Here is a 21273-nt window from a genome sequence, read left to right on the forward strand (position 1 = left end):
CTGTGAACGCAGGTGCGCGCGCTCACAGGAACGGAAGGTAAGCGAGTGGATCTCCAGCCTGCCAGCGGCGATCGTTCGCTGGCAGGCTGGAGATGTGATTTTTTTTTAACAGGTATATTAGATGCTGTTTTGATAACAGCGTCTAATATACCTGCTACCTGGTCCTCTGGTGGTCCCCATGTTTGGATCGACCACCAGAGGACACAGGTAGCACCAAACACCACACGGATCCATGGATCCGTAAAAATCAGTACGGACGTCTGAATGGAGCCTTACCAGGGGGGTGATCAATGACAGGGGGGTGATCAGGGAGTGTATATGGGTGATCACCCCCCTGTCATTGATCACCCCCTGTAAGGCTCCATTCAGACATTTTTTGGCCCAAGTTAGCGGAAATATATATTTTTTTTTGTTTGTTTTTTCTTACAAAGTCTCATATTCCACTAACTTGTGTCAAAAAATAAAATCTCACATGAACTCGCCATACCCCTCACGGAATCCAAATGCGTAGACATTTATATTCCAGACTTCTTCTCACGCTTTAGGGCCCCTAAAAAGCCAGGGCAGTATAAATACCCCACATGTGACCCCATTTCGGAAAGAAGACACCCCAAGGTATTCCGTGAGGGGCATATTGAGTCCATGAAAGATTGAAATTTTTGTCCTAAGTTAGCGGAAAGTGAGACTTTGTGAGAAAAAAACAAAAAAAAAATCAATTTCCGCTAACTTATGCAAAAAAAAAAAATTCTATGAACTCGCCATGCCCCTCATTGAATACCTTGGGGTGTCTTCTTTCCAAAGTGGGGTCACATGTGGGGTATTTATACTGCCCTGGCTTTTTAGGGGCCCGAAAGTGTGAGAAGAAGTCTGGGATCCAAATGTCTAAAAAATGCCCTCCTAAAAGGAATTTGGGCACCTTTGCGCATCTAGGCTGCAAAAAAGTGTCACACATCTGGTATCGCCGTACTCAGGAGAAGTTGGGGAATGTGTTTTGGGGTGTCATTTTACATATACCCATGCTGAGTGAGAGAAATATCTTGGTCAAATGCCAACTTTGTATAAAAAAAATGGGAAAAGTTGTCTTTTGCCAAGCTATTTCTCTCACCCAGCATGGGTATATGTAAAATGACCCCCCAAAACACATTGCCCAACTTCTCCTGAGTACGGCGATACCAGATGTGTGACACTTTTTTGCAGCCAAGGTGGGCAAAGGGGCTCACATTCCAAAGTGCACCTTTCAGATTTCGCAGGCCATTTTTTACACATTTTGATTGCAAGGTACTTCTTACACATTTGGGCCCCTAAATTGCCAGGGCAGTATAACTACGCCACAAGTGACCCCATTTTGGAAAGAAGACACCCCAAGGTATTCCGTGAGGGGCATGGCGAGTTCCTATTTTTTTTATTTTTTGTCACAAGTTAGCGGAAAATTATGATTTCTTTATTTTTTATTTTTTCCTTACAAAGTCTCATATTCCACTAACTTGCGACAAAAAATAAAAAATTCTAGGTTAAATTTCGATTAATAACAAAAAAAGTAAAAATGTCAGCAGCAATGAAATACCACCAAATTAAAGCTCTATTAGTGAGAAGAAAAGGAGGTAAAATTCATTTGGGTGGTAAGTTGCATGACCGAGCGATAAACGGTGAAAGTAGTGTAGTGCCGAAGTGTAAAAAGTGGCCTGGTCATTAAGGGGGTTTTAGCTAGCGGGGCTGAAGTGGTTAATACTGAGATCATCAGTATCTGATCAGTTGGGGTCCGCCCCCATGACCCCTGCTGATGATCTGTTTTGAGAAGCCACTGGTGCTCCATAAGCACTGTGGCCTTCTAGTAGCTAAGGCTACTTTCACACCTGCGTTCGGTGCGGATCCATCTTGTACGCACCGATAATGCAAACGCTTGTATCCGTTCAGAACGGATCAGTTTGCATTATTCATAAAAAAAAAGTCTAAGTCAAAATGGATCCATCTTGACTTACATTGAAAGTCAATGGGGGACGGATCTGTTTTCAATTGCACCATATTGTGTCAGTGAAAAATGGATCCGTCCCCATTGACTTACATTGTAAGTCAGGACGGATCCGTTTGGCTCCGCATCATCGGGCAGACACCAAAACGCTGCAAGCTGCATTTTAGTGTCCTCCTCAAAAGCGGAACTGACACATTCAGAATGCATTGGGGCAGAACTGATCAGTTTTGGGCCGCTTGTGAGAGCTCTGAAATACCAGTGTGAAAGTAGCCTCGCCAAGCACAGTGCCGTACATTGTATATCAGCTGTACTTGGTATCACATCTCAGATCCAATCACTTCTATGGCGCTGAGCTGCTCCTAGGCCAAGTGACCGATGACTATGTTGTCCCATGGCCTAGGACAGGCATCCTCAAACTGTGGCCCTCCAGCTCTTGTAAAACTACAAATCCCACAATGCCCTGCTGTAGGCTGTTCAGGCATGCTGGGAGTTGTAGTTTTGCAACAGCTGGAGGGCCGCAGGAGAAAGCTGCAGCTCTACTGTGAGTATTGGTTCCTTCTCAAACAGCTGATCAGCAGGGGTTCTGGGTGTCTGACTCCCATCCATCAGATACCGATCACTATTGGAAAACCCATTTAATACCCTATAATGAGAAAGTGAAAAAATGTAAAATTTTTTGGAAGTTTAAAAGTAAAACTAAAATTTGTAATGTACAAAAGAATTCAGACCCTTTGCTACAACACTTTAGCTTGGGGGGGGCCTCTACTATTTCTCTTGATCATCCTGTCTGTGTAAGGTCTCACAGCCGAGAATGCATATCAGAGCAAAAACCAAGCCCCAAGCCATGAAGAAGAACTACCGGTAGAGTTCAGCCAGGATTGTGTAGGGGCACAGATCTGGAGAAGGGTACAAAATTGACTATAATTTTTAAATGGAAGAAGTTTGGAACAACTAGGACACTTCCTAGATCTGGCCACCCCACCAAAATAAGTAATCAGGGGAGAAGGTCCTTGCTAAGAGCAGACCAGGAACCCAATAGTCATGCTAGCTGAGCTGCAAAGACCCTGTATGTAGAGGGGAGAAACTTCAGAAGTCAATCTCCACTGCAGCCTCCACCAATCTGGACTTTATTACAGAGAGGCTGGAAAGATGCCTCCTGGAGGTTGCAAGAAAGCACCTAAAGTACTCTGACTGAGAAACAAGATTCTCTGGTCTGATGAAACCAAGATTAAACTTTTTGGTCTCAATTCTACATGTGATGTCTGTAGGAAACCAGGTGCTGCTCATCACCTGCCCAATACCATCCCTACAGTGAAGCATGGTGGTTACATCATCATGCGCCGTGGGTGTTCTTCAGTGGCTGGGACAGGGAGACTGGTCAGGAGGTGAAGCTGAATGGAGCAGAGATATTCTTATTGAAAACGTGATGCAGAGTGCTCTGGACCTCAGAGTGGGCTGAAGGTTCACCTTCCAACAAGAAGACGACCCTAGCACACAGGAGCAGCTTAGGGACAACTGAATATCCTTGAATGGTCAACCCAATCAAAAATGGGAGACCTGGAAATGGCTGTCCACTGATGGTACCCATCCAATCAGACAGCGCTTAAGAGGACCTGCAGAGACAAAAAGGTGGACAATCCCCAAATCCAGGTGTGCAAACCTTGTGCCATCATCCTCAAGAAGACTGGAATCTGTAACTCACTGCTAAAGGGGCTTTAACTAAGGCCTAAGTAAAGGTTCTGAATAGGGATGAGAGTTTCAACCTTTGGATCCTAGATCCAAAGTCGCTTCGCTCAAAACTTTGGATTAATGATGTACGGAGATCCGTCTCCATACAGCATTAAAATGTATGGCCTCGGATGTGGTGGTCTGTTATTCCCGAAATCTTGCAAGACTTTGGTAAATAACTTCAAACAATTTTAAAACTTGGATCTGAACTCTGCTTTGGTCCCAACTGGTACCTCGGAACCAAAGCCAAATTCAGTTCCAAGTTTTAAAGTGGTTTTCCACTTTAAAAAAAAGTTACCAAAGTTATTAAACAAAGTCTCATGCGACTTTGTGAATAACTTCAGCTCATCGGAGCACATACATCTTAATGCTGTACGGACAGATCTCTGTACAGCATTAATCTGAAGCGACTTTGGATGTAGCATCCGAAGCTCGCTTCACTCATCACTAGAGGTCATGAATGGGACTGTCCACTGGACTCCATTGCATAGAAACAGCACAGAGTTGAATACATGAACTAGATTGTATTTCCTGAAGGAATTAGAGGGGGGATATTTACTACGCCAGTCTCAAGTCCCTCTGTGCTGCTTTGGCTATATAACTGGCACTTCCTCCAGCAGGCTGTGCAACAGACTCAAATCTACACCCGCTCTGTTGCTAGAGTTGATTTAAGCCATTTTCCATGCCAAAAACTGGCTTGGAAAATAAATGAGATGGTCTGCCTGCTTTCCCACCACGCCCTTCTTTTCTTGACACTTGGGAAAAGTTGCAGATTTTGATGCAAAATGGTGGCGACCATCTAAGAAGTGAGCCCCATAGTGCTTAAAGTTTGTGTCTGAGACTGGGTGGTAGTTAGTGACATCATCCATGGCAGTTAAAGGGGTTCTGCAGTTCTTTTAAAACGATGATCTATTTTGGGGGGGGGGGGGCAGATTATCAGCATCTGATCAGCAGGGGTCTGACGCTCAGTCCCCTGCAGATTAGCCATCGAAGACAGCAGCACAGTTTTCTCAGGCTCAGTGACATCACGACTAGAATCACTGGCCTGGCTGTTCAATTGATTGGAGCTTTGCTGCGCCCCGGCCAATGATACCAGTCCTAACATCACTGGGCTCTAGGAGCGCCGCTGCCTTCTCAAATAGCTAATCGGCAGGGGGCCGGGTGTCCAACACCCACCGATCAGATCCATTTAAAAGAACTGCAGAACCCCAAATTTGATTCTGACTATTTTGCCAGTTGTTATTTAGGACTTTCTGGATTGTGGACCCATTCAAGTGAATGGTTTGGCATCAGTGATGCAGAGTTCACACGAGCAGTGCCCAGAATATGGGCACTGGCTGTGTGCATGATCCCCAAGTGTGATCTCCCCCTCCTCATCTGCTTTGTGAACTCCAGAGCCAAAAACCCAACAGCGCAAAGTAAGGCTACTTTCACATCTGCGTTGTGCCATCAGGTTTGGAGATCCAGCACAGGGTCTCAAAACCGCAGCACAAAGCTTCAGTTTTGTCCCCAAGTGACTGTCAATGGGGACAAAACTGAACAAACCGGAATGGAGTACACGAGAGTGCATTCCGTTCCGGTTAGTTACATTGCCACGGTGGGAGAAAAAAACCACTGCAAACGACATGTGTGGCGTGGGAAACTGAACAAGCCGAATCTGGCACCAAAAACCATGAAAGTCAATGACTTTAGTGCCGGATGCAGTTTCTTCATTTTTAACATAATACAACCGATCCGTTCTGAACAGATGCAGCCGGTTGTATTATTCAAAACAGATGCGTGGGAGGTCAAAACTACAGCAAAACGCCAGATCCCAAAACTGGACAGCAAAAACAGATGTGAAAGTAGCCTAAGGGAAAGGTTGTCAATGTGGTAAAGTGCCGGCAGAAGGGACACCTCCTGCTGAGTGAGATGCATCTAACTGTGCAGCTGAAACGGGGAATATGGCTGAAAACATTAGGGAAACCCAAAACATCCAGTTCCTTCACAGTTTTGACTGTACAAAGCACAGCCATTATGCAAACTTTTTTGAAAACACAGGGACACTGTCGTACAATTTAAAAACTAGGGTTGCACAAATTGAGCTTCGGATCATAGAGCGGAGGTCAATTAGTTAGAAACTTTGTAATGCAGTTTCCATGTAGGAAAACTTGGGTTTCAGTTGAAGCTGGGCAAGACTTCAGTATTAAAAAATAGGAATGCAAAGTCTTCTGTACAGCCTCCAGACGAGTGAATAAAGCAGTGGTCAAGCAGCCATCCTCTATTCAATGTTGATTAAGCTAAAGGAAATTGAAAGGAACAGATTGATCCATGTCCATGGACAAGGCAGGAGTCGGATGCAGGGCAAGTTGTGGACACAAGAATAAAGCATGCACAAGATTTTCCTTTTCATAAAGCCTTTACTTTTAAAACCCATTCAAAAAGTTCCAGCAGATAAACAGTCATATACAGGACAGTGTTAATGGTCCATATACACCACACTGATAAATGGAAAATAGTCTTGAAGATGCCCACAAAAGGCTCCTCCAAAGCTGCTCAGATTAGACAGTAGGAAGACGCTAAACAGAAGAACTCGTGAAACACTCAGAAAATTGTGATGTCATCTTTGTGGGTGGGAAGGTGGATTTAAAGCTTGTGACTGCAAGACGTTCCTACGGTAGGTTCACAGTATTTTGGAGGCGGTTTAGAGGCAGGTTTTCCAACCAAAGCCAGATGTGGATTTAAAAAAAGGAATCAGAAATCTAAAAGGAAGAACTTCTACTTCTTGCTCCTGCTGGATCCACTTCTGGCTTTGGCAGAAAAACAAATAAAAAAAAAAATAAAAAAGTGTGAACTTACCCTTAGAGCCAGCAGTTCACATATTGAGACCCACCCCCTGTGGAGGCACCAATGTTGCCAATGACCCTAGAGCCCGATCACTTTGTAATAGTGTAAGAAGCATTGATGTGTCAGAAAAGGGTCAACTCAGTAATTTGTTCTGAAAAAATAAAAACCACCACCACCTAGTGCAACTTCTAATGGCACCCGTATTGGTGGTCACCCAGTGGAAACAGATTAAGAAAGGACTGAAGGGCACACCTTACACCATGACAGGGAGACTCAGGGACTTTAATTACTGAAAAAGTCTTTATATTTGTCATTTTCTTAATATAAATTAAGGAACAGGATAGATTTTTACCAACGTAGTGCATAAAAAGATTTTTACTGTACAAAAAGTGAGAATATAGCAGACTTACATAGTCAGACCAAGGTGAAGGAATATAAAACCAATCATTTGTTATAAATAGATTTTTTACTTCCAGCAATTGAAACAGAAATCAGAAAACACAGAAACAAAGTCACATGTGCGGCCAATCAAAAAGAGGATCCCTGCAACGGTCCCGTGAAGCAGATCTGGAGCTATGGAGGTCACGTATAAGAAGGCTGCTGCTGCTTTTTATACATGGGGTCCACACTGAGGGAGACCATATAGATGACACGCAGCCGGAGGTCCAGGCGACAAAAAGGTCGCTCTTACAACATACATTAAAAAATTTAAATTACATTTTATGAATTAAAATTGGAAGTGTAATAGGACTCAGCAAATTGAACCCTTTACTATTAGAGACAGTTTCCAAACCCTCCACCACTTGATATAATAAAGGTCAGCATGATTTAGAGGGATTATTCGAGTTGTGCCACGATCACGCCATACATTGGGAAACCTCTCGCCACAGTCAGATTCAGACTGATGCATGCACCGCAGGCTGGGATTACGTGCCAAATGGGGATAACCCCTTTAACATATGCCCATCAAGCTTTACCAGACCTTTCCTGCAAGGGCACCAAGAACCACCATTAAAATACAAGTCCTTGAGTCAATCTTTTCGCATCAAGTTGTCAGTTCCAGGAAATGTGGCAACCACACCGACACCACCTGCTGCCGTCGCCCAGATATCCCCGGAGACAGATGGGAAGGATTCCTGCAAGTCCGTCATTCAAGACTTGGGGAAAGCCATTTACTTGTACCGTAACGGCATCATCCAACTTTATTAGCAACTTGATAGCAGACACCTCAAAAAAAAAAAGCTTCCATTTACTTGGAATTTTCAATAATGCTTAAAATTTGTGACCTCGCCAATCACCATCTGGCTTCTGAGAGGTGGAGCGGTACAAGGCGGTGTAAGTGTCCACAGTAGTTACAAGTATATCCTATCCACGTGGACTCTGGGACAACCCCAGCAGACTGGTGCGGGTACCACATGAGGGGCACACTTGGTTGGCTCAGAAAAGCAAGATTAACACCTGCACAAAGACAAAAATGACAAGACGCAGAGGAAGGAACAGAAAGCTGAGCAGAGGAAGAAGTTAAAACAAATTAAGAGGCAGCACAATTAAAAACAGACGCATTAAATAACCAGAGCAAATGAATTACATTACACGTAAAACCTTAAATAAAAATGCAAACTTTAAAAATATATAAACCAGGCGCAGGGAGGAGCCTCCCCCCTCCATATGCGCAGGAAACATTTCCAGGCTCAACTCCCAAGCACCAGTGGCAGGCAGCATTGGCATCTTAGGGGTTAATCCACACGACACAATGATAAGAGCCTTAAATCTAATGTAACTGACAGAGCGGCAGGCACTTTGGTGCTGTCAGTGACGGGCAGCGGCTAGAATATCCTCTTGCGCTTCATGTAAGAGTCTGCATAGTGGCCGCCCAGGCCTTGAGAGTGCTGTCCGACGTAGCCTCCCTCGGGGCTAGGCTCAGGGGATGGGATCAAGTGCGAAAAGCCACGTTTCTGTGCTCCTATGGGGGTCTAAAGGAGGAATAAAAATAAAAAAAATATTAAAGACCCAGATTAGGATAGATGCAAAGCAGATGACAAGCCATACCCCCCCAGGCCTCAGCCCAGCCAACGTAAACCTATCGTCAAATCTAGCACGCATGTCAGGAGGTCTCCCAGCATAGACACTACATGGACCTTATGAACATAAGGAAATATGTATGGGGACCTCAGGGAACATAGGAATTGGGCATGTTTGATATTAACATACCCTTTAAAAGAACAGAATAACGAGGTAAGGCCCAATTTACAAGACCATGATCAGTCTGGGAAACAGGGCCTGTGTGTTGGCCGCATCTGCATCAGTGATTTTCGATAGTCTGATCCCATCTGATCGTGGCTCTTTTGTACTGTGCTCATTGTGATAATGTCAGTACAGTACAACAGATCTGTGATCAGATAGTCGGACTCAGAGCCTATCATAAACCACTATGATGAAGGTTCTGGTCAGGGGAGCCACAGTTGACACATGGGCCATGTTTCCCAGGCCAACCACGGTCAAGTCCATCATCCCTAAGCCTCTGCCAGGGACATCTGACAACAGCTTACTTCCCTTTAAGAGCACATGGCCAAGTATGCATGTGTATTGAGTAGCCATCAGCCAAACGAGCATTCAGCCCACAGCTATTGAAGGCATCTATCCAGACTGACAACGTCAGAAGTACAAAGCCATGTTCTGTATGACCCACATTAGACTCCTCAGCACCAGCAACTAGGAGAAGGACATGCACACTCTGCAAAATGGTAGGAAATCTTTAAAGGGGTTATCTGACCATTTGTAACTTATGATCTATCCTCTAATAAATCAGGGGAGGCCTGACACTCGGCACCCTCACCGATAAGCTGTTTGTGAAGGGCTGGCACTCCTGTGAGCGCTGAGGCCTTCTCGCAACTTACTCTAGGCTAGGAGACATAATGTTCATCTGTCACATGGGCCAGGTGTAGCTCAGCCACATACAAGACAATAGGGCTGAGCCGTGATACCAAGGTCACTATACAATATCAAGGCCTGCTGAGGGAGTCACTGTGTGAAGTTGCCCTCTGCTCTAAACAAGGGAACACCAACCTCTAACTTGAGTTAACAGTTGAATGTGAGAAACTCACAGCGTGTGGCAGCGAGTTCCTGCTCAGACACCGCTTCTCTGACAGGGTCACACAGCGTTGTGTCAGTGCAAGTCAATAGATTCCAGGTCTCACAGGGACAGACTTATAGTTATAATGCTGTGCAAACCTGTCAGAGGGGAACTCACGCTGCGAGTTTCTCGCATTGAATTTGCTTGCCTGTGTCCGGCCTAACCCAGACAAGCCTTCCAATAGTGTAAAGCAAAAAAAAGTGATATTCTACTCGCCCCTGCATCATTGTCCTGTCATCCTGCTGCTTCAACACTGATGACAGTCTAATGCTGGGGATAGGGATTGGCTGCAGCGGCCACATGCGGTGAAGACGCAGAGGCAGGAAAAGCAGACCAGCGCTGGACAAAGGCTACTGGAGGGCCATATCAGACCTTCTTAATCATCTTGGACCACCCCTTTAAAGTTTTACTGTGTGTTTTATATGATCCAATACACATTTGCATCTTGGAAAGGGGTAGCACCCAAAAATTCAACAGTAGAAAAACAGAACTATTGTATAATGCACTTACCTTGCAAGAGTTTCCCGATGGTAGACTCCGATCCTCATAATCTAATGGGACTCCCCCAGGACTGCTGGGACGCCTACTGAGCGCCTGTAGAAACAACTTCATTAAATGATTGTCTAAACGGGACTACTCTACACAAGATGGAAAAAACGATGGGGAGCTCTTACTTTATTCATGTGCGTCTGCTGGAGTCCAGCCTGCAAGCCGCTGGTGAAGTAAGAGGTAGGTGATCCCCCAGTGAATGGTGGTAGAGGGGCTGGCATGCTGCTGCTCCTCTCCCGAAATCTGGAGGGCGGGGAGATCTGCAGAGTCCAAGGCGAAGAGCTAGGACAATGCATTCCATTTTCACAGGAAGAACGAGCCTCTGGTGGGCACTTACCTTATTCCTTGGCTCATAGGCACTCAGGCTTGGCACAATATGGTCTCTGCTTTGCGAGAAGGACCGAGGGTGCAGCTCCTGAGAAGGCAAAAAATAAAAATGTATAGCAAGTTCAAATAGAAGGGGTTCTTTATTTCATTTCGACATAATTGGGGTGGGAGAATGTTTGAGGTTGTCAAAAATCCACATTGTGGCACATAAATGGTGTGGGGTGGGCCAAAGTTTGTAACCGCTTCCAGAAATCTTGTGCAAATAAAATTATGGCTGGGTGAAGGTGGGGAAGCTATGGCAACATTTTGGTTTGACCCCCTCCCAAATTTACTTTAAGGGTTTCTATCATCAGAAATTCTGTTACGGAGCTGATGGACATTAGCACATCGCTCATGTCAGCACTACATAAGTGTTCTTTATAACTTTTGTCCCTGCCGCTGTTCTCTTAAAAAACACAACTTTTAAAATATGCTAATGAGCCTCTAGGTGCCATTAGGGCTTTGCTTCAGCACCTAGAGGCTCAGTCTACTAACCATTTATCCCACCCAGGTCCTCATTTTAGCCTGCCCCTCTTAAGTGACGTCCGAGTTAGCAGGATAGCTGAAGAAATCCTGCGCCATCCACTTCTGTATTCGGCACAAGCGCAGTGAGTGAAGGACGCGCTCCTGGTGCCGGCTTCCTCACTGACGTAGTCAGTGTGTTTATTTAGGAGAACGGCGGCAGGGACAAAGGTATAAAGAACACTGTTATCTACTGCTGACATTAGCACATCGCTAATGTCAGCTACATAACAGAAATTCTGATAGAAAACCTTTAAATTCAGATTTTTTTTTTTTTTTAAATAGACTTCCATGGTCATAAAAAAAAAAAAAAATATATATAAAAAAATCATTGTCCCCCCGTCTCTCTAGTAGGGGCGCTCAAGTTTCATATACACTTGCACTGTACATTTAGGAGTTCAAAGCCCATTGCCATGCAGTGTACATGTATGGGTTAGGATTACACAACTGCCAACCCCCAGCTTCATAACCATACATATCACCAAGAACTGAGTGATGCTTACAGCCTGTAGGTCATAGGGATAGCCTTCTGTAGGGGCCAGCATGGACTCCTGTAGAGACGCAAGAGGGACACGGCTTCCCTTCTGCTTGTAAGACACCTGCTTATTAGATGCACCTACAGAAGGAGGGAAACACGTCAGATAACGCAATGCCGCCAATAGATAAAACCAGTGTGCAACCACCATGCTCCTACTCACACACTGAGCCTGTGCTGGGGATCCTGCTGTGGAAGTTCATGTAAGGACCGGAATGAATGTTCAGGTCCCTGGGGGGTTCTCCTAGGAGGGAAATCTGCAACAAGACAGAGTGCAAACATCCATGAGGCCATCAAGTTAGTCCACAGCAGCCGTTTACGAGATCACACCGCTATATACCAGCCTGACCGAGATCAAAAGGACTTTATTGGGGCGAATGGGATCTGTAGATAGGTTTCAGATATGCGCTGCAAGCTTCCAGAGTGCACATGCTAGACATGGTGTCAACACAGCCATGCCTGAAATGGCACTCTTACAGGTTTAGGCTACTTTCACACTAGCGTTCGGGTGTCCGCTTGTGAGTTCTGTTTGAAGGGGGCTCACAAGCGGCCCCGAACGCATCCGTCCAGCCCTAATGCATTCTGAGTGGACGCGGATCCGCTCAGAATGCATCAGTCTGGCAGCGTTCAGCCTCAGCCTCCGCTCAATGGGGATGGATTTGTTTGAAGATGACACACTATGGCTCAATCTTCAAACGGATCCGTCCCCCATTGACTTTCAATGTATAGTCTGGACGGATCCGCTCAGGCTACTTTCACACTTAGAAATTTTTTAAGAATATAATGCAGACGGATCCGTTCTGAACGCAAGTGTGAAAGTAGCCTTAGGCCTCACACACACAGTTGTTTCTGTATTGCGACAAACAGGGGGTCCACAATACACAAGCAGCAGCCACGTGCACCCCGCATCATGAATGCAGGACCACTCATTTGAATGGGTCTGCAATTTCGAAGGTCGGTGCGGAACAGAGGCATGGAACCACCACTGAGTGCTTCTGTGGGGTCTCTCTCCATGCCACAAAATAGCGTGTGCACTACTTTTTTTCCCCCGATCAAGTGAATGTGTCAGATTGCGGTGGCCCTATGGTTGGGCCTGGCCGGCACACATTCGTGCGCATGTAGCCTTATTCTGCTGTCAGCAGAAAACTTACCCCTGACTCTGAAGTCTTTGACAGCCCACCAAGCATGGAGCCCAAAACAGGAGTGGGAGGGGGACTGTCCCATTCAGGTGCCTGTGGTCCAAGAAACTGTTGCAGGGCAGGAGTACCCAAGTCAGAAGGGATGCCTACAGGAGAAAGAAAAATGTATAATGCAGGTCACACAGATCTCATCTCCTCATATCTGTTCTACAGGGACTTGCCATATTACCTATACATCACCCAGGCCTGCAATGCAAGATCAAGGAAAGAACTTTACCTAAACCAAGCTCCGGAAGCAGTGTCTTCCCTGGTGGGGGTGTGATCTGAGGAGACAGACCCAAAGCCCCGTACAAAGCAGCGAGAGGAGAGTCCCCCAGAATACGAGGTTTCTGCACAAAAATAAAATTGGTCTCAGCGATGTCAAATGGAGGCAATCAGTTCATGACATGGCCACCCAACACCGAGGCGGCATAACCATCTCATAAGACTGTACACAGGGTGGGCTACAATATCTATATATATTTTTTTTTTAAGTGACCCCGTCTGCAATTAATAAACCCTTATGGGGCAGAAGTGTTGTGCGTGTATTCAGCATGGTGTATGCGATTCAGCAAAGAATTGCGACAGTGGAGGCCTACGTACTCTGGTCAATTTCAGGGTCTCAATTCTAGCATAAAAGAGTCAAGGAGATTGGCCCATCTCAGATGTTAAAGATATGAATCGCTAGGATTAGGGTTGCAATGATTACGCGATAAAATAGAGTAGCTTGACAAAAAACAATAGATGCTAATTTTTTGGGCATCGAGTACTCGTGTCATGTGACCACCAAGGGGTCCCCTTTTAAGCTGCGCAATAAGTAATGGGGAAATAAGAAAAACCTATCAGGGGCACCAGCCAGTTCAGGATCCAAAATTGATGAAGATTTGAACACAGCCGAGACATGGACATCTTCAAGCAATTCTACACACAATTAACCAAAGCGTGAGGATGGTTTCCTTCAGCTAGAAAGGGCGACATGCTGTATGTCCCGATGCCAAGTTCATGGCGTTCACAGAAGACTGTACGAGAACAAAGGATTGTGGCCATGGTCATCTGATAAGTTTGAGACTAAATCCCCAGAAATGGCATGAACTGAAACTGCAAATTGAAACTCATGTCAGGGATATGGAACATGTGATGCTGAAAGACGGGTACACCTTGGCATAGCTGCGGGCAGCAACCACTTCTGTGTCAGGTACATGCAATTCCTCCATTATCCTGTACAAAGCTACAGGATTGTTTTTTTGTGGCCCACCCTGTACCTTCAGATCTGAACGGAATAAACCATCCTATGTAGTGGCCACTGACCTGTGTGGCATTCTGTGCCTGCAGTGCCAGCTGCAGGAGGGCGGTAGACAGGGTAGGGTTAGTGAGAAGGGACATGGCAGGGGCTGCACCAAGGAGTCCTGGAAGGAAAAAAAAGGGACAAAACGTGAAGATAAGCAACTGCAGTCACCATCTATATACAGTGCAAACATCTCCAAACACAAGGGGCAGACATACTCTAAAAAGTGTGTGTCACCATGGCAACAGACTACAAACGTCCTGACCCTGTAGTCAGAAAGGGCTTGTCTGTACTCTGCAACCAAAGATGGCCACCACTTTCCTCCACAGCTCAGGGTCTTCCATGCCTGCTGGAGGGGACAGAGCACACCGTGCTCATTACCAGGATACTGACCTTGTTTGTTCCCTCCGTTCAGCAGAGGATTGAGCAGCAGCTGCAGTGTAGCTGAAGAGCCCAGGCTGTTCAGAAGATGCAGGATGTTGGGTTCGGGTAGAAGGCCGTTCCCACGATTTAATGCCTTTGAAAGGGAAGAAAATTAAGAACAGACGACCCACTATACACAGTGTCCAGAACCTCACCGATTGCTTTGTGCGCACTCACCGTTGCTTGTGCTGCGATCAATGCCGCCAGCATGCTCCTTCCTGTAGGTCCCGGAGCGCAGAAGGAGACCCGGACGCGTCCTCCAGCCACCGTGGAGTTATCCATCTGCTGCTGGACCACTTCAGCCACCATATCAGAGGCGTATTCAACTACCGCAAAGCCTTTAAACTGACCGTCCTGTCCATAAGCCAGCTGAAAAGAGAAAGGGTCAGTGAGAAGTCTCAAATCGCTAAACAACATTTAGCCATAAATGTCCGATAGTCCCTGCATCTCTCGAGAACGAGGCCACTCTTCTATAGAAGCGCTGGATACAGTCAAGCACACTTACTCAGCCATTTCCAAAACTCCCAAAGTAGTGAACGGAGCCGTGTGCAGCCCTCATCACTGAACTCCTGACGGCTCATAAAACACTCCTTTAATTCAGATCATCAGTTTAATAATTTAGCCATGAGAATTCATGAGCCGTCAGGAGCTCAGGTATAAGCTACACATCTGGCTGTCAGCAATTCTGACAGATTCAGAGCAACAGAACAGCATTACTCCTTCCCCCCCCCCCCCATATGACATCTATTGATTTCTGCTTCAGACTGAAACTGCCAGATGTGTAGCCCTTATCTCTGAACTCCTGACAGCTCATATAATCAGCTAAGGCTACTTTTACACTAGTGTTAATATTTTTTCCGTTATTGAGATCCGTCATAGGGTCTTAATACTGGAAAAAAAAAAAAAAAAAAAAAAGCCTTTTGTCCCTATTCATTGTCAAAAATGCATTCTGTTCTCATACCAGTGAGCAAACCGCAGCATGTGGAGCAAGACGGATCAGTCATGACCCACAATGCAAGTCAATGGGGGCGGATCAGTTTTCTCTGACAATAGAAAACAGAACCATCCCCCCATTGACTTTCAGTGGAGTTCATGATGGATCCGTCTTGGCTATGTTATAGATAAAACAACCGGATCAGTTAATAACGGATGCACGTTGTGGTATCAGTAACGGAAGAGTTTTTGCTGAACCCTGCTGGGTCCAGTAAAAAAAAAAAAAAACTAGTGTGAAAAGTGGCCTAAATTATCAAACTGATATGGCCTAAATGGATGTTTATGAGCTGCTAGGAACTCAGAAATAAGGAATACACATTGAGCCAAAAGAGCGGTTCTCTGATGGATTCATTGAGGGAGAAGAAACAGTCAGATACACAAGTGGAAGGAAACAGCTCCAGTAGTTATAAAAAGTGTGCAATTAATACGGATTCTATTCATGAGGCCCCCCTCTGCAGTATTACATTCAATACAGCCACATCCTACTCACAGGGCTGTGCTGGCTGGCCGGGCAGAGGAGCGGCAGCGTCACAACTGACGTCATGTGCCCGGCCTACTTTCTGAATGAAGGAGGCGGCGCAGGCATGGGGGCCGGAGCACAGTGAACACACCGGCCCCCAGCTCCTCCTCCCAGTCCCTCCCCGCTATTTCCGGCCGATATGTAAAAATATTGGCAGAAACAGATTAGGTGCATTTTCGGCCGCCGAAATTTCGGTGCACCCCAACTAGTAAGGGGCCGGGCCATTAAAAGCAGCACCTGGATCTGAATACTTGTGTAAGTGCAAGTAATTAAAGATTATACCTACTTAGGTATTGCCCAAAATATATCTGTATAGCACCTCCTGCAGTTTGCTGGCTTTCTAGTTTCTCCATCCTGCTCACTGATGTGGTCGCACATGCTCAGTTCTATCCTACTGCAAACAAGACATCCTCTGATCCTACTCCGCTATTTTCAGCAGTCCCATAGAGACGAATGGAGGACAGCTGTGGGTGCCTGGCTGCCTTCTGCTCACGTTCTGAAGATAGGTGCAGTCCCAGAGGTGGGACCCACACCTACTGGATATTGACAGCATACCCTAGTTATAACGCCACCGATGCCTCAGATGAGACAACCCCTTTAAATGAAGGCTATTACATCATGTACCTTTCTAATTGGTGTCTGCAGGTGTGTTCCTTTAAAAAGGGGCTGTGTCACTTCAGAAGATGACATTTATGACGTAGAGAAAGTTACTAATGTATGGCGATTCTCCACATTGCCTCCTTTGCTGGCTGGATTCATTTTTCCAACTCGCACACCGCTTGTTTCCCTGGTTACGACCACCCTCTGATCACGCAGTGGTGGTCAGGCTTGCACCAGCACTTGCAGGGTGGTCATAACCATGGAGACAGGCAGTGTATAATGGGATGGAAAAAGGAATCCAACCAGCAAAGGAGGCAGTATGGACAATCACAATACATTAGTAACTTTCTGCTCAGGTGAGACAACCCATTTAAAGGAGTGGTCCAGGATTTTAATATTGAAGGGGCATCATCAATACCTGATCAGATGTGATCCGACATCCCACTCCTCAATAGTTTGAGCGCAGCTCTGAGGCAGTCGGTGCAGAAACTACACAGCTTTGTTCAGTGGACGGTGCTTGGAACTGCAGCGATTCACTGGTCGCCGGGAGTCCTACCCCCACCGATCAGATATTTATGACCAATCCCGAGGACAGATCAGAGCACCCCCCCTTTAACATCTTATACTCGCCCCTTTCTCAATGGGGGAGAAAGGGGTTTCAGCGATGTGTGAACAGTGAGGACCAGACAGCCAGCGCTCCACTGATCAGCAGTAACCCGGAATGGACACTACACTTTGAAGGCAGTTGACAGTGGAAGCTCCAGTCCAGCTGATCAGAGGTGGTGCCAAGTGTTGGACCCCCATCACTGATGGAAGCCTGGAAAACCCCTCTAACATGAGTTCAAAGTTTCCCTATGGGGACCATCACAGTCTGACCAGATACCAGACCATGGCAGACTTTGCGGTGGTCTGCCCTGGTGTCTCACACAGGAGTATTGATGTTACAACCATGCGGCTGCCCTAGTCTCACCCTATACGCTGGGCAGAAACCATTAGTAAAGGGTCACCCACCTGACAGAAGGAAGGTGCGCAGACTTTGGAGAAGGCCTCCTTCAGCTGGCTGGGGTCGCACTCCTGCAGGTGGTCCACACACAGGCAGCGGGAGTGCAGCAGGTCATAGGTGAGCTGGCAGACATCCGACCAGTGGACATACAGCGTGCGGGAGCCCAGCTGTCGGCCCAGCAGGTCAGACTTGGCTCGAGAGGCAGAGTCCTTCTTCATATACTCCACAAACCCATAGCCCTTGGGCTGTCCGGTCACCCCGCTGTATACCAAGAAGCACCGCTCCAGATTACCAAACGGGCGGACCAGGTCCTCAAACTGCTGCTGGGTGTAGCCCGATGGCAGGTTGGCAATGCAGAGCAGGGCATCCGTAGGCTGCAGCTGGACAGAAATCTCACGGTCTCGGAGGCGGGTGCGGTGGAAGCGGCGGATGGCACATTCTGCCTGGTCCCCATTCAGTAGAGTCACAAAGGCTGCAGAAAGGGAGACAGAAGAGAACTCTGGAGTAAGCAGATCTCAGGCCAGCACAAAGCAGGCACACGCACCAGTGACCCGCAGGTCACACACCGCCAAAGGACGTACAACCGGCTGCGACAATACAGGTCGCTCCACCTGTGACCCCAGGTCTATACCCTCAGATGCTGACTACAAAGCTGCTCATCTGCACCCACCTTCCATGATGCAGAGGTCAACCATGTGGATATCTTCCAGAGCAGTCTGTCAGCACCTGGCACCGCAATCTATTAACCCTTAAAGCATGGCGGCTCTGTGATTAGCACTGCTGCCGTGCACCAATGGGGTCCTGGGTTGATATCTGACCATGATCATCATCAGCAGCATGGAGGCTGGATGTTCTCCCCTGTGCAAGTATCCTCCAAGGCAAACTGGTTCCCTGCGGAGCTGAACCCGACGGGTGCTAAACACATCCGACCGTCCCTGCGCCTCGAGTCCCTTGTGTTTTTTAATTCAGATAGACCCCTCCATTGCACCACTATGCCCCCATTTGTCAATACAGGGAAGAGGAAAACCTCAGCTCTCCTCGTGGGGAGTCTCCTTCTCCCTGGCTGTGACACTGCAGACCACGGGAGCGGTTCTCACGAGTCGGAAAGTCTCACGTGAACAGGCTACGTAAGCGATCCGCTGAGAAGAGGCCCACTGTAAAGGGCGTTTTCCAGTAATTGTGCCAAGAACAGATTTGGCGCAGTTTTGGAAACTGGGCAGCAAAAACCCTCAACTGCATGAACCGCAACACGGCCTCCCATTGAATCCACGCCCCAGAACCTCCTATCAAGGCCATTAGTAGCACATCACGAGCAGTGGTACTAAGGCAAGGATCTATACTGCTTACTGGTATTACAGCGTGGGAACCAGTCGCCTGTATTAGGCTGCCCTCACTGACTTCAGCGGGCTGTTACTACTGAGACGCCAGTCGGCACTTTTACAGTATTGGCATGCTGAACCTTGCAGTGCGCCACAGGAAATAAACCCGCGGTCGTGGTCAGGAGGGCAGACTCATCTCCCTCCCTGCGGGGTTCAGCAGGTCAGTACTAGAAGTGCCGACAGCCTGCTGAAACCAGTCAGGCAAATACTCCAGAGTTGCAGTAGACCAGGCCTACTGCCGGAGCCTTCGCCCCCCCAGTGGTCAGGACCATACAGCCCCTCCTACGGGTCGGAAGAGGAAACAAGCACTTACCGGTCCCCTTGTATTTATCCACGAAGCAGTACTTCAGCTCGTAGTCCCCCAGCAGAGCGTTCACCTCCTGGAGGAGCAGAAGGAAAACCAGGTCAAGATGGCCGCCCGACAGCAGCCAATCAAACGGCGGCTTACATTTATTAAAGGCCTCTACAGAAGCGATTGGTCGCTATGGGCAAAGACAGTTTTATAAATCCTTTCGTCCCCCCCAAAACTAAAAGCCAGACTCCTTAAAATGGTCGGCCAAGATTAGGAAAAACAATGAGCATAAGAGCGCGTTCACACAGGAAAACCACAACTGCAAACGTGAGATCTGTGAAAAACGCTGTGTCAATACTGGAAAACGTGTAAAAACACGACTATCGCCGACTACATCCGTTTCTGGGAAAGCTGGGTGACCACCAACATGGCCGACATGTTAGCCCCCATCATCCACCCACCGGTCAGGGGTCTGGCAAAGCTGGGCGACCACCATGTGTCACCCAGAGGGGGCAGATCACATTCACACTCGCCTTCTAGGAGCCTCCTGCGCCCTCAGGCCTATTTTTACTGAGGGGCCGGATAGGAATAGCCCAGCAGCTGTCAGCGGGCGCACGTGCCCGACGCTTCTGGAAGAGCTACTTCACCCACAGCCGGGGGACCCCTACATGAGCTGCTGAGGGCCCCCCGCCCTGAGAGCATCATTACACCCAGGGGCGATGGCATCTAGCACACGGGTGCCACTGGAATTCACCCATTGTCAGGAGGCCACCGAGAGGGGCACAGGGAGATCACAGGACAGCATGACACAGCAGAGCCGGGCACACGGGGCTCAGACACTATACAGTCATATATAAGATATGGGGGGCGCGTAACATTATAAACTGCCAGAAAATCACTAGTTTTGGGGGTGATACCATTGTGGGAAGAGCATGGGGGGGGGGGGGGGGTGAAGTAGTCACCTGTAGAGGGCACGTCAGCTGATACTAAGAAGTTACTGGATACACCCCCCATAAATGGTGCAGCTCATGAATTATTCATTAGAAAGTTCACACAATGACTGTCTAGTAATGGAGCTCCCCTTTAAATAACTATATACACACACATGTGAGCAGCCGTAGAGTGCGTTCAGACCTGGCGTTTTGGCATGCGTTAAGACGCATGCAACAGTGATAACGGACTATCAGCTACAACACACACCTGGTTGGTGACGTCTCCCGGGAGCCCCTTGATGAGGACCTTCCTGCGGTTCTTCACCTCCCTCTTCATCCGCTCCACCCGGCTCCGGATCTCGTGCGGGTCCAGCCGCCTCTCCCTCTCGTCCTCCTTCACGAACACCTCCTCGTCGTCGCTGTCCTCCTCTTTGGATCCCCAGGAGCCTCCAACGGACACGGCGGCAGCCATCTTGACAGAAGGCTTTTCGGTCCTACCTGAGCAGTGAGCACAACACTGAAGCCGAGCGCTCATTGGTCGAGTTTAAACCGACCGGCCAGGTTCGCTCCGATTGGTCGCTTCGGACGCCGCCCCGCCCCCTCGCGGCCGTTCCCTTGGCTACGGGGGAGGGGCTGTCTGCGTGACGTCACTAGGCTCATGGGAACTTTTCAGAAGCATGCTGAGTCTGGAAACGCGGGTGATGCGGGTGTGACCGCTGCTGACGCCCGGGGGCTCTGGAACCTTGTGTCCCGCGGCGGTGCCGCACGAGCCCGGGTCACGTTTCATCTGAATGTGCAGTTTCATGGGAACTCTTCACAACTGAGCGCAAAATATGATAAGCCGTGTTCACACGGGTCGGGTTATGCGGTAAAATCCAATGCAAGTCAGTTGGGGTTTCCACACATGTGCATCAATTCTATGCCAAAAATGTAGGCGATACAGTTGTGTGCATGGGGTCTAAGAGTGCATTCACATGGGCTCCTGGACACCTGCGGGCGGGCCCCTAAACATAGGATGTGCCCTCAGCCCATAGAAGTCA

General features: G+C 47.6%; 1 protein-coding gene across 1 annotated transcript; it reads right to left on the reverse strand.

The window, feature by feature from the left end:
• Positions 1-6106: 6106 nt before the first annotated feature.
• On the reverse strand, positions 6107-20733 carry RAVER1 (ribonucleoprotein, PTB binding 1). The gene is made up of 14 exons (XM_044282810.1): positions 20502-20733; positions 19323-19389; positions 17639-18102; positions 14692-14883; positions 14485-14608; positions 14115-14212; positions 13045-13156; positions 12780-12913; positions 11792-11885; positions 11597-11709; positions 10543-10620; positions 10331-10465; positions 10167-10250; positions 6107-8496 (listed from the first exon to the last, which is right to left on the reverse strand). The coding sequence occupies exons 1-14, from the start codon at positions 20703-20705 to the stop codon at positions 8350-8352; spliced, it is 2046 nt and encodes a 681-aa protein (XP_044138745.1). The 5' UTR covers positions 20706-20733; the 3' UTR covers positions 6107-8349.
• Positions 20734-21273: the final 540 nt, after the last annotated feature.

Source organism: Bufo gargarizans, chromosome 2, assembly GCF_014858855.1.
Source record: "Bufo gargarizans isolate SCDJY-AF-19 chromosome 2, ASM1485885v1, whole genome shotgun sequence".
Taxonomy (NCBI): Eukaryota; Metazoa; Chordata; class Amphibia; order Anura; family Bufonidae; genus Bufo; species Bufo gargarizans.

Excerpts from the sequence above, each read along its gene's own strand:
- RAVER1 (XM_044282810.1), bottom strand. The coding sequence starts at position 20,705 with ATGGCTGCCGCCGTGTCCGTTGGAGGCTCCTGGGGATCCAAAGAGGAG. Across the intron at positions 13,157-14,114 it reads AGGCACAGAATGCCACACAG|AAACCTCGTATTCTGGGGGA; the intron begins GTCAGTGGCCAC and ends ATTTTTGTGCAG. Across the intron at positions 12,914-13,044 it reads GCTTCCGGAGCTTGGTTTAG|GCATCCCTTCTGACTTGGGT; the intron begins GTAAAGTTCTTT and ends TTTCTCCTGTAG.